Source organism: Silurus meridionalis, chromosome 29, assembly GCF_014805685.1.
Source record: "Silurus meridionalis isolate SWU-2019-XX chromosome 29, ASM1480568v1, whole genome shotgun sequence".
Taxonomy (NCBI): domain Eukaryota; kingdom Metazoa; phylum Chordata; class Actinopteri; order Siluriformes; family Siluridae; genus Silurus; species Silurus meridionalis.
In genome coordinates this window covers 9,146,417-9,168,657 of record NC_060912.1, presented here as the reverse complement: position 1 = coordinate 9,168,657, position 22,241 = coordinate 9,146,417, and the positions used below count along the sequence as shown (strand labels likewise).

Sequence of the window (22,241 nt, the reverse complement as noted above, 5' to 3'; positions counted from 1 at the left end):
TAACACTTCAAATAAACAAAAAAACAGTTCCAAACAAAAGGAATTAAATCGATTTATTTAGATTCGCCTCTAGAGGTCGCTCTTGTGCTGTATAGTTGATAGTTCTTTATTGTCATTGAACAGGTTACAACGAAATGAAGTTTTAGTCCCAGTCCAAGCCATGATAGGAGCTGCTTCAGGATGTTTTCTGTGCTGTAAACTAATAGCAATAAATAGGGAAACAGCTATAACTAGAACAACGGTAAACTCACGTGGAAATTAAAGGGCCTGCATTTAACAATCCTCCAAATCAGAGAAACAATGCGTGTCTACAACGTAGCCCGGAAAAACTATCGGTATGGATTTTTGCCAATAGTTCCAGCAATCAACCATCGGTACCGCAAAATCAGCTAAACCAATGAATCAGTCGACCTTCTGCTCTGTAATAATATATAAATACCCTAAAAATTCTTTGTAAATCTGTTTTTGATGCAGAAGTGTAAGATTTTGTGAATAAATGTCTGCTGTTTTTCTCTCTCCTCCCTCTCTCTCTCTCTCTCTCTCTCTCTCTCTCTCTCTCTCTCTCTCTCTTTCTCTGTAGATTTGGAGCTGTACAACGAGGCCCTGAAAGTCATTAACGATTTCCCGCAATTTTACCCCTTCAAGTAAAATGCTGCACTATACCTCTGTCCATTTGTTCTCCTCCTCCTTCTCTTATTTTGTATGTAGTTTTCTTTTCCTTGTAAATAATTGAAAGCAGTTCAGAGCGAAAAGCTTTTCATTTTTTAGATAAAAAGAAATAAAAATTGGTTACAGAGGTGTGTGTGTGTGTGTGTGTGTGTGTGTGTGTGTGTGTGTGTGTGTGTGTAGTGATTTTTCTATTAAATTAAGGCACCACAGGATGTCTTCAGAGACATCAGAGGAGAACTTCACTAAAATTAGAGTCAAGTTTCCTAGAAATTAAGGATCTATGGTACAAAATCCCTGAATGAAAGTAAAGATTTACTGATTCGAACTGACTCTCCTCTTTATTCACAGTATGTACATTACAGTGACTTAACTGTGAGTCTCTCCATCATTTTCATGCAAATCCTCTATTACTAATCCGCTTTTGTTCCAGTTGTGTAAATGAGGTGGTAGCTTAATGGTTAAGGCTGGTTAAGACTTTGGATCTGAAGGTCGTATGTTCAAATCCCAGGCACATCAAGCTGTCACTCCTGAGCCCCTTAGCAAGGCCCCTAACCCCACAGGTGCTCAGCTGTATGTATAATTCGCTCTGGAAAAGAGCTTCTGCCACATGCCATAAATGTAAACGTAACTTGTTTAATGTGCAACATGTTCTGAAACATTCACCAATATGTCATAAGCTTAAAACACAATTTTTTGGAGTTTAAAATAGGAGGTCACTAATCCTCCATTATTTACTATTTATTGATATTACCATTTTCTGAACAGCAGAAACTTGTATAAAATGCATTAGAAATTATAACTCCAAATCTCCTACTGTCTTACTTAAACAGGGTGTCCCACAGGGCTCTGTTCTTGGCCCACTACTATTCATTCTGTACATTCAGCCACTTGGCAACATCATTCGTAGACATGGTTTTAGTTATCATTGTTATGCTGATGATATTCAGTTATATACTGCTTGTCAACCAGATTCTGCTAATGTAAAATCCTCACTCTCCTCTTGTGTTAGCGAGTTAAAACAATGGCTACACTCAAATTTTCTTAGCTTGAATCTGGGTAAAACCGACATTCTGATAACTGGTCCCCCATCTCTAATAAAAAACAACTCTGTGGACTTTAGTCTTGATCTGGATGCTACTACGATTTTCCCCTCAGCTACTGTTAGAAATTTAGGTATTATACTCGACCCCTCACTATCCTTTGATGCCCATATTCGCAGCCTCTCTAAAATGTTTTTTTTTTTTACCTGCAACGCATTGTCAAACTTCGACCTTTTATCTGCAGAAATGATGCAGAAATATTAGTGCATGCTCTGATTACGTCCCGTCTCGACTACTGCAATTCACTCTTCTCTGGTTTATCAGCTCACTCAATCTCACGTTTACAGTACATACAAAACTCGGCTGCCAGAATGTTAACCTCCAATAAAAAATCTGCCCACATTACCCCTATATTATTTGATCTTCACTGGCTTCCAGTCTCATCTCGCATAAAATATAAAATCATACTGCTCACTTATAAGGCACTAAATGCTCTTTCTCCCCCCTATCTTTCTGATCTTCTCTCATCCTGTGTTCCTTCACGATCACTCCGGTCTTCAAATTCTTAACTTCTATGGGTTCCTAGATACCGTCTATCTTCTGGAGGTGGCAGATCCTTTTCTGTCATTGCTCCAATACTATGGAACTCCCTACCAATTGCACTCAGAACCATCACCACTTTGACTGAATTTAAATCAAGGCTTAAGACCCACCTTTTCAACCTCCACTATCAGTCAATGCATATGTGTTAGGAGTCCTTAAATTTCCTGAAATGTGGTGTATGTTTCATGTACTATGTAGTGTTCTTTCTCTTGTTCTGTATGTTTTTGTGTCTGTGTTGTCTCTGTTATTAACTCATGCAGCTGCATGTGATCCTTCGTCCTGGGCAAATGTCCGACGAATATGTTTATGTTCATTATATTTCATCTGCCTTGAAATATTGTATCCTGTAAAGCGTCCTTGAGCTTGGGAAAGGCGCTATATAAATTAAACTTATTATTATTATTATTATTATTATTATAACACTACCGTAAAGCTGCCTGTAGATGGCAACATAAAACATGTTAGAATGATGAACTAAAAGCCACCATTTTATCCCAAAGACTATAAAGTCTGTAAAGTAAATAGACTCTGATTTCCACAGCATACCCGAGCTTCATTTTCCTTCTGCATTGGCTTTATCCTGATTTTCCACTTAATTGTTAAACACGCAGCAAACCACCAATCAGGGTCAAGCACACGCTCTGTTTAGAACTTATTTTGATTGGCGCTTGGTGTATCTACTGATCACCAACATACAGTTTAACAACAAGCAGAACATTTAGAGAAGAATAAATGATGAAGAAACTCCTGAATCAAACTCCACAACACACGTGGCTTCATCTGTGCATTTTTTTTTTTTTTTGTAAGTGATTGAAAAGAAGGTTTTGGGCTTGTGATCATTTTAATAGATATCAATCAAATGATAATAGGAACATAATAGATACGTCGTACTTTGGATACTAAAGTACATTTAAAAGCAAATACTTTTGTACTTTTACTCAAGTGTTTACTTCGTCCACCACTGGTTACTGTAGAAATGTTAACAGCCCCGATTGCATCAATGAGTGACCGAGTGCTGCTTTTATAACCAACATAACACCTTAGCACCATATATCATTCTTCTGAACACTAAAAATGTCACCTCGTTAAAACGTCCGTTTAGAAAGTAAACTTGAAACCTTTCCCTAAAGGGAAAAAGTCCAACAGATAATTTACTCCCCTCATACAACGAACATGTCAGCTATATTTACATCATAAAGCTGAGTGGTACATCGGTTTTTATTTCTATTTGCTTAGGTTTCTTTAAGATTTTATCAAAATAATTCATTCATGAAAAGAAGACTGGTTTTAACGGTCAATGATTAATTGGGATTTTATGACACAAGCATTACACTATTTATTAAAGTAAAAACACCTCTATAAAGGAGGCCAGGTAATTGAGAAAGCGCTAGGCTAACTCTGAAGGAGAAATCTACAATTACTTTAGGAGAAGCTGTTTGCATGATTGCAACCACAACATGCTGGGATTTTGTTAAAAAATACATAATTGAGACTCTGAAAACACAACAGTAAAGCATGGTGGTGGTAGCATCGTGTCATGGAGATGCTTTTCATCAGCAAGGAAGGTGATCAGGTTTAGGAAAAAATCGGGTGACGAAAATTATAGGGTGATACTAGGAAACTAATTCAAGTCTTCAACAGAATTTTATTACTTAATGAGATCTTAGTGAGGAGCCAGTTTTTGGTTTGTAGTTTATTAAAATTTGCATGTGTAAAGTCCACTGTATGTTTGAATCCCAGCACCACCAAGCTGCTTTTCAGTTGTATAAATGAGATAAACATATGTCTTGCTGGAAAAGAGCAATGCAAATGCCTTTTCATAGTATTTCAATGTATTCCATAAATAAAATCACAAATTTTTGCATAAGAGCCCAAATGTACCGAATCAAAGTAAATATTTATTGAATCTAATTAAGAATACATAGATTTTTTTGAGTCAAATTAGTACAAACACATTGAATTAAAGTACTAATTTACTCAGACAATGCAGTTTAAATTTATTCACAACAGTTATAAAATAAAGCTTATCAAATTGTGTATATCACCTGCCTGACAGAGAAATAATGGAGATGACTCTTTAAAGAAAATCTGAAAGCTCATTCCATCACCAGAGGTCAGGACCCAAACACAGCAGTATTTTGCTCCACCTGTCATCTCTTCACTCTTTTTTTTTATTTCTTCCAGCTAAAATGGTTTTTGAGAAAGTGACATGGTAAAGACTCAGATTCTCCATAAATTCCATACCTCAGATACAAAACAGCCGCATGTACATTCCCCTCCAGCAAACTGAATCTCTCGAGGTTCAGCAGTTCAGAGTTGCGAAGGCGAAAACACACATGGAAAGCGATCTCAACAGTTTTACTTCCTGAGGCTGTTACTCCAAGGAGCTGTAAGGGTTTGAAGTTTCATTTAACATAAATCTCACAACTTTGAACATTGTTAAACATGCCAGAGAGTAAAATAGTAAGGAGCAAATCAATCTTCCTTAAAAATATATAGAAATATTTAAAATGTATTTACAAATTACATGTACAGGACCTTTCAGAATTAGTGTTACACTTCCTTTAAATGAGGAATAATGATTGTATTAAATAAACATTAAACTTAAGAAGTCATGTTTTAAATGCAAATAAGAAGAAGAAGTACTCAGACCAAATAATTCTAATAATCATAAACTTTTCATAAAAATATTAAACATGCAATAAAATGATTCTGAAATAAGTATATCAGTGTATGATTACTATGAAAAGCAGTGTAGCATGTATAATTTATTTTTAATAACATACGAATACATAAATATATATATATATATATATATATATATATATATATATATATATATATATATATATATATATAATTTTATTACAAAACAAATTATGCCTTTTATGTGCCACTGAATATAACTCATTTTTATTTTACAAACTCGAAAAATTTATAGGCATTATAGTTTTACCTCTCAATATAATTTTTCTGCATCTTTTGGCTTGTGTCTACTGCAGTCCGTAAAACTGTCTGTTAAAAAGTTGTAAAATTTGGTATACTAATTGAAAAGGTTCTAAAAAGCATTCTGACCAAATTTTGTCCAAGTGCTGCCAACACTTTACTCCACCATTAGGTGAAATTTGGTCCTATTTGTCCTTATTATGGGCATAACTTTTGAACCTGTGTACCTAACATGTGCAACACCTCTATCTCAGAACTGTTACAGAACTTAACCATGAAAAAAAAAATAATTTAAAGGCAACACCATCAAATGGTCAAAAGTTACAATAACATGCTTAAAATGCTTATACCTTTTACCATTTGTGTTCAACCTTCAATTTCCGTGTGTGGGTATCTCTCTGCAATGCATTTAAATAGAGAATCTCTTCATAACTTTTACATAACCGTCCACACTGACACACATCTTAGTCGGTATCTTCAGTACCCAACATCTTGGGGCTATGTAAGAGCAATAGCAACCACAAACAATCACCAAAGTAATAACAGACAACATGAAACGTTACGGTAGTAGCTACAACAGCAATCCCACCTTTTCCACCCATTGTTTCATCTAGACATCTTTCTCGAAAATTACACTACTGTCCATTGTCAAACCATTCACATCATGAATTAAACTACAAATCACTCTTAAATCCTTAAATTATAGCTAAACTTTCCTGTGAACGTTTTTGTGCTTGGCCCCCAAAATATACCATGTACGCTAACACATTTCTTAGAGAAAATTAGAAAAGGTATGTAATTAAGTTATAATTTATGATGACAAATGTGATAAAGATTCTGAGAGCTGGCACCTCCACCAGGTCTGGACCTGCAATTTGGCAGCTGTCTGGCTTCAGGCCACTTTTTGTCTCTCCTTTTAGAAACACACTATAGTCCATTACCATAAGAAACAACAGGAACCCGACTCACGCCGTGTTGTTAACCCACTCCCAGGCACTCAACAAACTCAAATTGTTGTTTACTTACACTGCAGATGGCACCTCATTTACCACGGGATCTTTTTATCAGAAAAAATAGCACTCCTTTATTGAAGATTCATATCTTCTATCACAATCTTTATTGCCACCAGGTGATTTGTCATTCAGCATGATGGATGTACTTAAAAACTCCATTTCTTTTCTCCCAGATTGTCTGGATGGAATTAGAAGCGTATTGCATACTATGTAGACAAGCACTTTATTAAAAATGATCAAATGATTAGTAATTATAAGAAAAATATTAGAACCTCTATGATATGAAATACAACTGTAGAACTGTAGATTTTATGATGTTAAGTATCACAATTATACATCATGTCATTTACAGTATACATTTCAGTGTATTTCAACTTGCACCACAACACAACAGATTAATTCTGTTCCATCACAAGGTGTTGATTTCAGCAAGTCTGGCTGTAGTGCATGTACTAGGCTAATAACAGTGTTAATTTTAATATGGTACTCCACATCTCTACTTCTAAACCACCTAGAATAAACAAATTAGAGCATTTGGCAGATGCCCTTATCTAGAGTGGCTTATTTATCTTATTATATTTATCTCATTCATACAACTGAGCAGAATTAAGGGCCTTGTTTAAAGACCCAGAAGCGGTGCCTTGTTGTGGCTGGTATTTAAACTCGTGCTATGGTTTGACTAAACAAAGCCGAAAAAAATTTATATAATTTGTTTTGTGTATTTGCTTTGCCACCTGCTATGCAGTAGTGATTGATAAATGAAGTACACCAGTAGAGGACAGTCAATACTGTACACACACTCATAGAAAACTGAACATGACACACACACACACACACACACACACACACACACACACTGTGAGGAGCGCACCATGCACACCGAGATCCCCACCGGATCTTCCTTTTTTTAAAGAAAATCATCCTGGACAACTAAGGTGAGTGTTTTATAAATCTTATAAGAACATTCTTTTGTTTTTAAATATCTAAAATAGTGCTTTTTATGGTTTTAAAATAAATTAAAAAATTGCTGTTTTTTTTAATAAAATCGATGGACTCCTACACTGTATAAACTCTTTACACCTACAGGGTGTATTAATAGTTGTAGTGCTTTTATCAAGCTGTATGTTCTGAGTGAAATACACACCACTACAGCACTACGACATACATTAAAGTAAAGGTGGTGTGTATGCAAAGGTATTTTACTGATTAGGACTTGGGGATTGAATAAAGCATGAATGCATTCCAGGGCATTTTGGGATTGTTTGGCATTCTAGCATAACCAAGGTGTAAAGACTAACATAAAATCATACTTGGGTAAAAGTGTAGATACCTTACAGCAAACCTTCCCTTTACAAAAAGTCACCAATTCCAATATGACTTGAGTAAAAGTCTTTTTTTTAATATAGTACTTGAGTACTATTCATATTGAAAGTAAGCTCAAAGATGCACTCGTCCTCAACCACAAGACACGTGTTAGTGAAAAAACAAAAACTTTCGATTTCTGAGGTTTGAAATACAAATCAATGTGTACACCTCAACACTGCATTAAACAAGTTCAACAAATATCCTTTTCAACACGCTAGAATGAAACAAAGATCAAACGTTGGTGAAAAAAAAAGACAAAGTAGAAAAGCAATCATTATAAAAAAAAATAAAGGTCTTCAATTAAGATATAAAATTACAATATAATGCCACAAAGTAGAAGAATTACATTAGTATTCAATAAACAAATAAAATAAATAATTTTAGATCAAATAAAAACCAGATATTCAGATTTCTCACTCTCAATGTTTTTATTCAACAAAAGCTGGTTCTTAAAGTCTTTGGAATTTATTCTAGTTCTTTTTGGAATAAAAATAAACCCAGCAGAGCAGCAGATGTTCCTCAACAGAGGTGCAAAATGTAATTGGTAACGGTCGTCAATTAAAATGTAATGGAGGTAAAAAGTACATCTATTGAATTATAAATGTAGTTGAGTAGAGAGTACAAGTTGCTTATGTCTTTGATACTTGGTAAAACTAGAAAATACCCCAAAATTTCTAAAGTACACTAACGAATTACACATAAACACTTTACACCAATGCACTATAACTTGAAGAACTTGTGGTTGGCAAGAAGGTTATTATTGATTGGTATAGAAAAGGTAGGCACTAAGGATTAATGAATGAATAAATAAATGATTGAACGAATGAATGCATAAATGTTGCCTGGTCTGTATATTGCAGGTGTGTCCACATGCAGGATGAAGTGTGTCTTGGTGCTGTGTGTGCTGCTGCTGGTCTTCTCTGGGAAAGGTCTGAGTCGACGAAGAAGCAGACAAAAAGTAAATAGTCTAGTGGTCCGAAACGAAACAAAAGGTAATGACTTTTGCATTTCTAATATAGTTAGAAAAACAATGGGGTTTTTTTTTGTGCTACCTTAAGTTCTGCTGGGTGACACAGGTCTTTTGATATTATTTGAAGGCTGCTTTAAAGATTGAAGGTTGAGCATCTGGTGTGAACAACTACACAAAGCCTATAGAGGGGGCGTAGGAATCGGGTGTTGTGGGAGAACTTAGGAAGCTTTAAATTAAGTCATGTAGCTGCATTCTGGATCAGTTGCAAAGAAATGATACACTCATAAAAGGGTTAAATAAACTAACCTGTGCATTCCATTCTGAATTGATTCCCCCATTGCTGTTACAATAAGATCCAATCGTAAGGATTTCCACTAGATTTTGGAGTGTGTCTGTGGGGATTTTGGGTCATTTCGGAGACAAGAGCATTAGTGAGGTCAGGTACTAATATGAGGTGAAGAGGTCTGGGGTTCAGCCAGGGTTCCAGTTCTTTCCAAAGGTGTTCAGTGAGAGGGTTGAGAAGATCAGGTATTGGATGTGCATGAGACTCAAGTTCTTTCAGTCCAACCTTTCAACACCATGGCATTCATGAAGCTCGGTTTGTGCACAGCCTCATCAGCATCAGAACAGGTTCAGGCATTTTAGTCCCACTGAGGGGAAACAAAGACGTTCTATACAATTGTGTATTTATCTTTATGAGGAAGATGGTAGCTTAGTGTTGAAGGCATCAGACTTTGGATCCAAAAGTCTTTTAATCCTAGCTACTGCTACTCCATGGCCCCTGAGCAATGCCCTTAACCTTATAGCTGCTCAGTTGTATGAGTATTATGTAGTGCATAATTCTAGTTTGTGTCTATTTAATAGATTTTTAAAGGCCAGCATTTTTTAATCCATTTTTTACGTTTTCTGTTTTAGCTCTGATTTGTCCAGTGGAGGTAGCCTTCCTGGTGGACAGCTCTGAGAAATCCAAGGCTCTTCTATTCGAGAAGCAGTGCAGCTTCGTTAAGCGATTCAGCACCAGGTTGTCTTTGTTGGACGCTCCTGGCTGGCGGCTACGTCTACGTCTGGCTGTGTTGCAATACAGCAGCAGTGTCTCAGTGGAACACAACTTCCAAGGATGGCAGGATGTGGACGTCTTCCAAAGCCGAGTGTCGTCCATGGTCCACATCGGTCATGGCACGTATTTGGCCTACGCCATCTCGAATGCCACACAGCTTTTTACTCAGGAGACGACGGACAGTAGTGTCCGTATCGCCCTGTTAATGACAGACGGAGTGGATCATCCACGCAGCCCGAGCGCCGTTGCTGCTGCAGCCGAAGCAAAGAACAACAATATACACATTTTCGTCATTGGCTTGACGCGAGATGTGCTAAGTGACACCAGGTTGAGGTCCATCGCCAGCCCTCCACCACATCAGCACCTTTTCAGCCTCGAGGATGATCATCTTGACGAGAGGCTTTTCAGAGAGTTGGTTAGTGGCTTTTTTTTATGAAATTACAAGGAAACACATAGTTTTGAAAATACTGTCAAAACAGAAGTATGAACAATTGCATTAGGAATTTTTTTTTACTTGTAAGTTCAAACATACTTGGCAATAAAGCTCTTTCTATTTCTGATTCTTAATCCCTTATTCTGATCATGAGATCTCAAAACAAATCTGGAAACCTGCAAGATATTTTCTTCAGATATCATGATTGCAATGTGTAAAAAGCTGAGCTCAGCTTTTTATTTGTCAATAATATAATTCTTTGGTGTTTTTTTATGTTTGTTCTAGAGCATGGTGGTTAACACAGAAGTAAGTACTAATCTAAAGAAAATATGTGCTTTTGATTCTCATTCATTACTACTGATGGCAGTTTTTCTTGGTTTCAGTGTCCGCAGCCCAAATACTGTTTGTGTGATAAAGGAGAGATGGGTCCTGCAGGAAACCCGGTGAGGAGACACACCATTTATCATCATCATCACCATCATCATCATCATCATCTCAAGTTGCTTGACCTTGAATCTTTCTGGCTACTCAAGTTGAATCCACTCAAGCCAGATCATTCTTTCTATATTGCAGTAGAACTGATATTATACAGTAGGGAAATACATGTACATACTTATACCACAGTATACTGAATTCTCAATTCTGATTGGGCAGAAATTTTTTAATTCATTTACTAAACAGTAGATCCTACAATAGTTTTGGCTGCGTGGCAAATCATTGGTTTGATTTAATGCACTTGTTAGGATAAAACTTATAACAGGACTTTGTTTTAATGGCATTTCTCAATGTGGATAATGTATTGTCAGCAAATTGGAAGAAATTAAAAGAATGTCCTTCAGGAATGTTCTGTAATTAGAGAATAAGTAGTAAAAGTAACAATACTTTGCGTCAGGTTGCTTCACCCCATGCCGTTGTTCATAATTTTTTCTATAAAAGCAAACTTTTTTATCTTAAAGAATTATGATTTTTCATTATATCATTCCTTCTGAATTTAAGGGAAAACCAGGAAACCCAGGACAACCTGGCCTTCCTGGTTCCAAAGGATCTAGAGTAAGTGCCCATCTTATATATTTATTTGTTTATTTATTTTCCTAGATTATGCTAATCAGTTTCCTCCATAATACAGGGGGCACCTGGCTTAAACGGGCGACCGGGAATAGAAGGCCGTGAGGTATCACATTAGAACCATTATTAATGATTCTTTTAGCATTTTTGAGTGTTTATATAATCATTATGCTGTTTGCTGTTCTCATTACAGGGAAGACCAGGAGTAAGAGGTGAAAAGGTACATTTATTTATCACCTTTTTATTAATGGAATGTGGCTTTGGTTATCAGATATGTCACACACAGCATTTCCTGAGAGATTAGTGTCTTATGGAGCTACATTTGTAGTGGTAGACCCCAAACCTCTGCCATGAGGTTACACTTTGGCCTTTGTTGGTTGGATGCCGAGGCAGAAAAACACAGAACTTTTTTCTGAAACACCAATCAAAGTTCTGAAAATCTTTGAAATTGAATCTGAAAGGTTGTTCAATCTTTTGAGTCTTTGTATTTGTATCCAGCTGAAAACCTGGAGGACTGGACAAAGATCTCTAGAAGTTTCTTAAGTCTTGTTGTAGGAAGAATCTCAGTGCAGGAAATAGACAGATTTAGACACTACAGAACAAGACTACATATACAGTGTGACACATACACAAGCAAAAAAAAAATATTGCAAGAAGGCAAACCTTCTCTGAGAGAGACATGACCAAATATTAACCAATAACAAAACGAAATAATAATTTATGGAAAAAAATTCCATATATCTCTATAAAACCAGTACTCAGATAGGCTTTGGCATTCAAACAATGTTTAATAGCTATTAAGGGACTCTATCAATGTGTGCCATGAAATTGTTCCCCAAACCGTTTGACTTCCAGCACCAGCCTGAACTCTTAACACAAGGCTTATTGGGTCCACAGATTTGTCCGGTTGATGCCAAATGCTTTGTCTGCATTCTGCAGATCAGGTGCCAATTCTCCAATCTGTAACCTCAGCTTCCTGTTCTAGTGGAACCTATTGTACTGAAAAATGTTTAATGTGTTTCGTGCATTTAGAGATGCTTTTCTGATCACCATGTTTGTGAAGTGTAGCTATTTCAGTGACTGTTGCCTTTCTGTGAGCTTTTAAACTGGCTAACAAAACTTTACATGAAGGTACTTTATATGAAGGTAACCTTATTTAGAGGTTTATGTCTTTCAATGAAAAACAATCAAATCAATCAATCAGTCACACTGAAAGTTATTTGGACTAACCCTAAACACAACACGAGCATCTCAAGAGTAGTCCAGTGATCCGTTAAGATAGAGTTTAACACCTCTGATTTCCTCTCTTTTATTTGCCCCCTGCTAAAGGGTGAGAGAGGCGAGTGCGGTGCAGCAGGGCTGAAAGGAGAGCAAGTAAGTTTTGTGGATAATTTTTGTATCGCTGGTTCACACCCAGCCTGTTAGAGGTTGAATTTTTGGTACTTGTTTTATTTCCACAGGGTGCAGAAGGACCACCGGGACGACATGGACCTCCAGGAGAGCAGGTGATCCTCAAGTTTTTAGATCAAGTCAAATATGATTAAAATGCATAGTAAAAAAAAAGGAACAATAAAAAGTTATAGCTTTTGTAAAAACAGATTGATGTTGATAAATACAATCAATTAATCAATCAATCAATAATTTAACATTTAATTTTCTTTTCCCCCACATACCAAAGTGTTTTGTTAGAATTTACAAGACCATTTACCAAATTTATCAAGGAACCAGGCTAAGCGACAACAGCTGGTGGTATTACTGCAACACAAGCATTAGGAAGTGTGTGTGTTACTTGTAACTCTGTAGAATCATGAAGAGAAACAGCGACACACAAGCACACCTACACACACACACACACACACACACACACACACACACACACACAAACACACATGTCTAAAAATGACCCAATCAGCTCTCCTGTCTCTGCACTTATGGAATGTGATCCCAGGATTAGTCGTGATCCTAACAGCGATGTAGCAGTGAATCACACTGTCAAGTCTGTTGTTCTTTTAATTGTTCCAGTCTGGTGATAGAGTTTATCTACAAGGATTAACACACACACACACACACACACACACACACACACACACACACACACACACACACACACACACACACAGAACTCATTCCTCTTTAAAAGCCTGTGTAGTGTAAACACATTAAACCTCACACACAACTCATCGAAAAATTATAAAAAAATAAATAAATTTGTGGGCCAATTCTATTCACTTACACACACACACACACACACACACACACACACACAAATGCGCACAGGGAATTTCATTTATGTTTATATTTAAATATTATATTTCACTACAATTTTCTATATGGCTTAGGTGTATTAGAGATTTGTGTGTGTGGTTGTGTGTGGTTGTGTGTGTGTGTGTGTGTGTGTGTGTGTGTGTGTTTTCAGGGTCTCATTGGTGGTCCCGGAGATCACGGTTCACCAGGTCCTGCTGGACCGAAAGTGAGTAAATATACTTTCTCCACTGTAAGGATCATTTTATTATAAATATTATAACATAACCGAACAGAACAGAACCGAATAGAACAGAACAGAACAACAGAATTTTATTATAATTATGTAACAAATTTTTTTCACCAGGGTGAACGAGGACCTCCTGGAGCTTCTGGCCCACCAGGAGACCAGGGGATTGGCATTCCTGGTCCAAAGGTTAGCAAACAATTCAACTGGCACTATAATGTTGTGTACAGCAGCATCATGATTAAGATACACTATATTTCTTAGGGAGATCAGGGATACCAGGGCAGACTGGGCCCTACTGGACCTGTTGGAATAGGAGAGCCAGGACCACCAGTAAGCTACACAAGCAACAATATTATTTTTTACTGTTATTATATTGTATTCAACAGTTTTTATATGACTAACATGCATCCCAGCATCTACTTTAATAAAGGTTTCCTTTAGAACGTTATTGTAATGTTTCTCAACATAGTTACACATGTACACATGTTCCTACCACTACAAATGTTGCAGTAGTCGGGTAGACGGCTTCCATCCTGACAGAACATGTGGTGATATTTCAAAGTTCCCACAATAACAATGTCCTTCCTTGTTTTGTGAAGGGAACACCTGGACCACCAGGACTGCCAGGTAACCAGGGTTTTCCAGGCGAGGGTTTACCAGGACCTAAGGTATGTAATCAATTACACACAAGCTGAGGTCTCTTTTAACCCTTAGTGTCTGCCTCAGTATTATCCTCCAGGTTTTTATTTATACTCTAAATTGTCCACGTTTGGAGTAAATTGTTTATCAGTAATCATAATTAGATTTTATTTTCATCATAAATGCAATAAAAATGTATTATACTGTATCTTATAAGACAATCTATCATTGTGTCAATGACACCTCTCCATTGGTAGTCTCCATTGAACTCTATAGTAAAAATCATCTATCTGACTTTGGTTTCAGGGGGACAGAGGCTTTCAGGGTCCGAAAGGTGTACCCGGGCCCCAAGGGATAGGCATCAAAGGTGAAAAGGTGAAACATTTTAATTATTTAAAATATTTAAAGTGTTCACATATCAGCTTTTATTTTTCAGTCCAGGTCAATAGTCGTGCTTGTGGTTGTAAGTTAACTACATTTAAAATCTTTTTTTTTTTTTTTCTTTTGGAATTAAAAAAAGGTGCAAAAAGCTTATGATGTGAAACATCTGTTCATTGGATTTTGCAATTCATTTGACATTTAAATACAAAAAATTGAGCCATTTGGGTGTTTAATGCATTATATATTTTTACATTGTTCATTTTTTATAATGCTTAAAAAATTATCATATTATGATCACGTCATTTTGTGAAAATTGGCTAAAATGGCTTTACAGTCCTAGATAATGATCCAGTTTTTTATTTGCATTGTGTTTCTAATTTTGTTTCTTGTATACACACCATCATCCACAAAAGGGGGCTTTAAAAACGTGAAAGACATTCTCTCATTGATATTGTAAACTCTCTGTTTCTGTAGGGGAACGCTGGAGATCCAGGACCACCGGGACTGATTGGATTCCCTGGAGCTGGGATTCAGGGAGAAAAGGCACTTTATAATTTACCTACCTAAATCCGACTCACCCACCCATCCATCCACCTACCCACCCATCCATCCACCTACCCACCCATCCATCCACCTACCGACCTACCCACCCATTTTATTATTATTTTTTTTTATACAGGGTGAACAAGGGCCACTCGGGCCACCGGGCATTAGAGGAACTCCTGGTCTGGGCATTGTAGGTCCAAAGGTGAGTGTCACAAACAGTGCATTATACACTGTTATTCTCTTCAAGGAAGTAGGAAAGGTAGGAGGGGAAACAAGGGTGTGTATCACAAGGAGCTTTAAGAGATCTGTCTGTCTGTCCGCCCCTCTTCTTCTTCTTCTTCTTCTCCTTACACCTGCTCCTGTTATAGATCCCCACAGCAGATCAACTGTCTTGATATCACCCTATGCTCTGCATCTACCTCTTTCAAACCAACCACCTGCATGTCTTTCCACACCACATCCATAAACATCCTCCAATAATAAAAGTACAATTTAAATGTTGATTGTGTTGACAGGGGGATCAGGGCTTTCCTGGTAAACACGGACTTCAAGGAGAAAGAGGCGCAGGAGAACCTGGACCAAAAGTACCATATAATCACCCCTCTTTGTCTTGACAACAATGTATAATGAAGTAGATTAATAACAATATACATTAAATACTTCTAAACCATAATTTATAATAAATGATGACGTATAATACAGGAATAATACAGGGATCCTGTTATTTAAAAGACAGGACACAAGGACACCTGCACCTGAGACAATGCTTTTATACTCAATTACTCATCTTTCTTTGGCAACCAGCATTTGCTAATCTCCAAGGAAATGGCCATTGATAAAAACTATACTTGTGGATGTGCATCCCTGACATGTAACAGTGACCTAAAATATAATGCCTGTGTACAGTGTATTATATATGTTCCAGGGGGAGCCGGGATCAGTTGGAGTGCCGGGAATTCCTGGTATCCCAGGAGAAGATGGAGCTGTGGGACCCAAGGTGAGGTTCATTTTTTGGACATAAGTGCAACAAGAACAGATTGAATCCAAGAAGCTGAATTCAAAACTGAAAACTTGAGGTTGCCAGATTTTTTCTGGAGTATCCTTGATTGTTTTTCAATAACAACTGTCCCATCACTGTGTATAAGCGCTTATCTATCAGCTTGAAAAAAGCTGAGTACAGCAATATATCCATAGTGTAGTAAGTTATATGCAAGAGACCAATTGAAAAAGTGAATTTTTGGATGAAACTGTTTAGAAGTGTCAATAAACAACAATGTAAGCTTTTTGTTGTGTTGCTGTTGTTGTTCCTCTTGGTTTATCGGCGCATGTGGAACATTAGGGCGAGAAAGGTTTACCAGGTCTGCAAGGTCCTGACGGTGCACCAGGAAAAGGGATTCCAGGAGAAAAGGTAAATCATCATATATATTTTTTTATTTTGTTTAATATTTAATTGTCAAAAAAATTATCATAATATACTGTGAGACTGTATTTGTATAATTATGCACTGATCTGTCTGTGGTATGCTGTTAATTGAAAATTTGGGGTTTACGCTATATTTGCTATATTTATGCTAAGTTTTGTGTAGTCTAAATATCTACAATCTTGTTATACCATAAAAGAAATGCTAAGGTGAAATAATTAAACTTTTGCTATATCGGAAAACTGCTATACATTAAACTTGATACAGACTCATTGCACAGATATCCCTGGAGCTTGTGATTATAAACTGTGATATAAATGACGTAATATGTATGATGCCACTGAAGGGCGATCAAGGTGACCGAGGGATTCGTGGTCTTCCAGGATCTCCAGGACCTGCAGGACCATCTGGGGCAAAGGTAAATTTTGATTCATTCTTTAATACATAATAAAATGTAATCACTGACAAATTGCCATGTGATGTGACGTTGTTGGAAAATAATCAACTTCGTAGTGGTAACAGTATCAACGATGTATTAATAGACGTCCGTGGATAAACATTGGTTCATTATTTTAGGGAGAACCGGGTAGTCCTGGGATGTTGGGGATGCCTGGGCCGGTGGGTTTTGGATATACTGGTCCAAAGGTAAATAAATATCAATGCACAAAAATTATGAAGCACCTAAGCAAAAAAGCAACCATCCTGTTGTTACATCTTCATTAGCATAGATGATATTTTTACACAGAGCCAAGAAAAGAGAATTGTTTTGGTGTGAGTCTGTGAATAATGTGGTGACATATTGAATTTCTGTGTTTTGTATTTTTATCAGGGTGAGCCTGGGCCTGTGGGTCCTCAGGGGGTGATCGGAGAGCCAGGAGTTGGAATCACAGGGCGAAAGGTGATATGATTTTTGATATGAACCATGTAAAAAAATAGTCCTATCTGCAGTATGTTTGAGGTATAGATGTTCTTGCATCATTTTTAGGGTGACAGAGGATCACCTGGACAAGCAGGACTACAGGGGCTGAAGGGAGAAGGTTACCCTGGGCATCAGGTGTGTATGTTTACAGTATGTGTAGATGTTTATTGAATAACTGGTTGAAAACTAAAGCCAGTGATACTGTGGAGTTCATACAAAGTTCATGTGTGGAGTTCATATACAAAACTGAACCAATCGCAATTAGCAAAAGCACAGTTTCAGTGCCAAAATGTTTTTTAAACAAGCAACTATAATATGGTGGTAATAGATAAATTTCTTCATCCTTAAATAAGGGACTTCCTGGATTGCCTGGAGTACCAGGAGATATTGGACCAGAAGGACCCGGACTACCAGGACCTAAGGTCATGTTATATTTATTGGAAAAATGTGCATATGTCCTTTGTTTGTGTAAAGCTAATGACAGTTCTGCATTGATAGGGGGAGAGAGGTTCACCTGGGGTTCCTGGTCCACCCGGACCAACTGGGATAGGACTTACAGGACCAAAGGTAAGCTTTTAGCTAATTTTACGTAGACGAGTATAGGAAACAAAGAGATTCTTCTGTTCAAGTGTCATCTTGTGTTTACTTATAGGGTGTGACTGGTCATCCAGGTCCTCCCGGTCCTCCAGGCCCACCTGGTGAAGGCATTCAGGGTACAAAAGGAGAGCCAGGGTTCCAGGGAATACCAGGCCCCAGAGGCTTCACAGGAGAAGGTCTTCCAGGAAATAAGGTGCTGGAAACTCAGAATTTATTGTATTGTAAAATAATGAAGCAAGTTGTTTTGATTTGTATAGATGGCAGGTAAATAAAAAGGAATAGCAAGATGAGATTTCTGCATTTTTGTGCACAAGATTAATACTTATTGACCCAGACAGGGTTGTTTCTTGTGTTGGTTAGTAATAAAGTCTTAATATCAACATTAGAGTAATGGAGAAAATATATTTGATATAAAATTGAATATGCTCTGGTTCCAGGGTGACAGAGGTCTACGTGGTGAGCGTGGGAGAAAAGGAGACAGCGGAGATTTCGGTGCACCTGGGCAACTAGGAGCAGCGGTATCCTCACCAATGCTTTCAATAGAATAATAAACTAATTTAGTGAAAACTGTCTCTCCATTTGTTTGTCATGAGTCATAGTCATGAAATATTTTTATTGTAGGGAAAACCTGGTCAGAAAGGAGGTCCTGGTCTCTCTGTAAGTGCAAAGCTTACTTATACGAGGTGGTATCAAAAAGGTTGGAGACTAGTTTTGTAACACGCCAACAGATGGCAGCACACAGCTGCATGCACAGTCACAGGGAGCACCAATCTTCATTCATAAGTCAGTGTGCAAAAAGATTTCCTGTGTACATCAGGAGCTGTGCAATAGCGGTGCTATTCTGACCACGGTCTGTCACCGAGCTCTCTCACATGTGGATTTCTAACTGGAAACAACATGATCTGACTTCTGCGCCCACCCTACTCGCCAGATTTGGCTCTTGCGGACAAAGGTCGCTTTTTGACACCATTGCAGAGATTCAGCATTAATAGCAGGAGGTCCCTGTTTGACACCATTCGAAAAAATAGACTTACAGGACATATTCCAGTGGCAGGAACGCTGGAAGTGCTGTATTGCTGTGCATTTTAAAGGTGATGGTGTGTAAATGTAGTACTTTCTGGTAAACAGAGCTAGTCTTCAAACTTTTTGATGCCACCTCATGTATGTAATATGTGTGTGTGTGTGTGCTTAAAATGATTACACTAATGCCTTTCATTTCTTCAACAGAGAGAGCAAGTGATCAAGATAATCAGAGAAATGTGTGGTAATACAACTTGCCCATTTGATAATAAAATATATTTGATTATTTGTTTTGGGAGGGTGATTTGTTTCTTAGTTACAGTTGTTCTTCTGTCGTTTTTTTCTTGATCTTAATGTGATTAAAAAACCCTTGCCTGTGGAGGTCTACATCAACCAAGACTATAAAGTGACACCTGACTATAAGATTTATATATGTTGTTTAAACCGCCCACATTTACTCACCACTAGCTGTTATAATATCCTTCACTCTCCTGGGAAGATGTTTAGTTTAGATTTTGGAGTGTGCTTGTGGAGATTGGTGCTCATTTTGTTAGTTGTATGTAGTGTATTATGATAAAAAAAAAAAGATTTTTCCTGGTCTCCAGGTTGTGGCCTGAGGTGCAGCGAGAGTCCCCTGGAGCTTGTTTTCATAATCGACAGCTCTGAAAGTGTCGGGCCTGAGAACTTCGAGCTTACAAAGGACTTTCTGAACGCCCTGATAGACCGCGTGGCTGTGAGCCGTGAAGCCACACGTGTCGGAGTCGTATTGTATAGTCATGTCCACATGGTGGTGGTCAGTCTTCAGCAGCTGATCGACCTCACCAGCATTAAAGTGGCTGTACGCAACATGCCCTATCTGGGTGAGGGTACGTTTACCGGAAGTGCAATCCGCGGTGCCACGCGGTTATTCCAGGCCTCGCGGCACGGTGTGAGGAAGGTGGCACTGTTGCTTACAGACGGACAGGCTGACAGACGGGATGCGGTGCGTCTGGAGGTTGCCGCAGAAGAAGCGCACACGGCCGAGATCGAGATGTTTGTAATTGGCGTAATAAATGGCACTGAATCAGGTTACACCCAGTTTCAGAGAGAGATGAAGTCCATCGCTTCAGATGAAGAGCACGTCTTCCTTATTCCTGACTTCATGAGCTTGTCCAGTATGTAGAGCATTTTTAAATGATTTGCACAATGTTTGTTTTTATACTATATTATATATAATATTTAACATTTATTATTCATATAATTTAGGGAAAATTAATAGGGAAAAATCTAATAAAATCACACACAGTAATGTTTCTGCTTTTTCACAGGCTTGGAGAGTAAAATACTGAGTCGGATCTGTGAGCTGGACGACGATTCGGTTTTCAGCTCAAACAAGATCATTAGTTTCCCAGCTGGAAATGTGGTGAGAGGAATTTTTCCATAATTCACTGCATTTCACATCAATATCATCAATGATCAACGAAACAAGCAAATGATGTTTCCGAATGTGGTTCATGTCTCTTAGTTTATTACTACATAAAGTTTTTGACTCTTGTCAATGATTCTAATATCACATTCCCTCTTTCTGTCCAGCCTGAAGCTCCAGTAGGCTTTAGCACCCCCGTTCCAGAAACGGATGAAACGCCAGCACCCGAAGATGATGCGAATGATTTTACGGCAGGGAAAAGTCTCCAGCCTCCTGCCGTACCCGCGGCGAGACAACGACCTCCTGCAAATGTCCTGTTTGACCCCGAGGTCAGCTCACCTTCACAGATTCACCCTCCACCATTCCAAGGAGCAGGTACACTCATACACTACTTGTTTCAGTGATGTACAGTTCTTTGTTCTACATCACTATTAAGTAATACGTTTGAATGAATGTAAATTACATAAATGGCATGAATTATTGTATACTCTATATACAGTGCTGTGATAAAGTATTTGCCCCCTTTCCTGATTATTTATCTGCATATTTGTCACACAAATCATTTAGGTCACCAAGCAAATGTTAATATTACCCAAAGATATCCAGAGTAAATACGAAATGCTGTGATCATTTCATTTATTAGAGGAAAAATGCTGTCCAAACCTGTGACCCAATGTAAAAAAGTAATTGCCCCTTGCTAAATCAGGTGTTAATTGTGAATAACCAGATTGTTTTAGTCAAGTTTATTTCTATAGAGCTTTTCACAACAGACATTGTCTCAAAGCAGCTTTACAGAGTTAAGAGTTAAGTTGAACGATGTGTATTTATCCCTGATGAGCAGCCGTGGCGACTGTGACCCGGAAAAACTACCTTAGAGGTTATGAGGAAGAAACCTTAAGAGGAACCAGACTCAAAAGGAGAACCTTCATCATTTGGGTGACACCAAGAGTGTGATTATAGTCTATACAGAACTGTTGAATCTAAAAATCACTTCAATAGAACGTGTCTGATGAAGTGATCCACGCTAAAAGATCGACAAAATGATCGTGATCTGAAACAGATAAGAAAGAAAGTAATACTTTTTCACAGCACTGGAAACTCATTTATATCACATGACGTATTTGCTGCTGAAGCATGTCAGAAATACAGTACAGTACATGTGTGTTTGCAGCTGTTGGCTGTACCGAGGGTCTGGACCCCGGGCCGTGCAGGAGCTACGAGGTGAAGTGGTACTACGATCGTTTGGCTAACGCCTGTGCGCAGTTCTGGTACGGTGGTTGCAACGGTAACAATAACCGCTTCGATACACACCAGAGCTGCGTGGACGCTTGTGTGAAAACGTGACATGCCTCTGAAAACCTTATCGGATTTAATACAAGAAATGGGAAAATATGAAACATTTTCTCTGGTTGAACTGTAAAGGAAAAATTATTTTTAAGAACTGTAAATACAAATTAACAAATTGTTAGATTTGCTTAGGAAATGTATAGTGTTTTTTAGTGATTTGGAGTTAATACACAAGAAGTAACACATCAGTGTAGTCATGTGATGATCCTCTGCACTTTTTTGTCTTTTTTTTTTGTTAACATAATAAACCAGTGTTTAAGTCCTCAAAACGTTTTTCCAACTAACATTTTTTTTATTTATTCGAGCAACAGAGTA

At 37.7% G+C, this 22,241-nt stretch overlaps 2 protein-coding genes across 3 annotated transcripts in view; both read left to right on the top strand.

The window, feature by feature from the left end:
* The window catches only part of rpa3 (replication protein A3), a 2,684-nt gene extending 1,888 nt beyond the window's left edge, over nucleotides 1-796 (top strand). The window contains exon 4 of the mRNA XM_046844445.1: nucleotides 581-796. Within this exon, the coding sequence (XP_046700401.1) occupies nucleotides 581-648 (68 nt within the window). The 3' untranslated portion in view covers nucleotides 649-796. The remainder of the gene's footprint in view (nucleotides 1-580) is intronic.
* A 3,816-nt stretch (nucleotides 797-4,612) lies between these two features.
* On the top strand, nucleotides 4,613-22,178 carry col28a1a (collagen, type XXVIII, alpha 1a). Of its 2 annotated transcripts, none has more exons than XM_046844291.1 (34): nucleotides 4,613-4,701; nucleotides 8,497-8,628; nucleotides 9,522-10,078; nucleotides 10,382-10,402; nucleotides 10,480-10,539; nucleotides 11,093-11,146; nucleotides 11,223-11,267; nucleotides 11,355-11,381; nucleotides 12,491-12,535; nucleotides 12,622-12,666; nucleotides 13,578-13,631; nucleotides 13,770-13,838; nucleotides 13,914-13,982; nucleotides 14,252-14,320; nucleotides 14,598-14,666; nucleotides 15,147-15,215; nucleotides 15,352-15,420; nucleotides 15,734-15,802; nucleotides 16,144-16,215; nucleotides 16,558-16,626; nucleotides 16,985-17,056; nucleotides 17,215-17,283; nucleotides 17,468-17,536; nucleotides 17,624-17,692; nucleotides 17,911-17,979; nucleotides 18,056-18,124; nucleotides 18,210-18,347; nucleotides 18,592-18,672; nucleotides 18,776-18,811; nucleotides 19,382-19,418; nucleotides 19,780-20,328; nucleotides 20,482-20,576; nucleotides 20,747-20,954; nucleotides 21,751-22,178. In XM_046844291.1, exons 2-34 carry the CDS (start codon nucleotides 8,514-8,516, stop codon nucleotides 21,921-21,923), a joined length of 3,381 nt encoding a protein of 1,126 aa, XP_046700247.1. In that variant the 5' UTR covers nucleotides 4,613-4,701; nucleotides 8,497-8,513; the 3' UTR covers nucleotides 21,924-22,178. The 2 variants fall into 2 exon arrangements, with proteins under 2 accessions (XP_046700247.1, XP_046700248.1); XM_046844292.1 differs by lacking the exon at nucleotides 4,613-4,701 and adding an exon at nucleotides 7,138-7,206.
* Nucleotides 22,179-22,241: the final 63 nt, after the last annotated feature.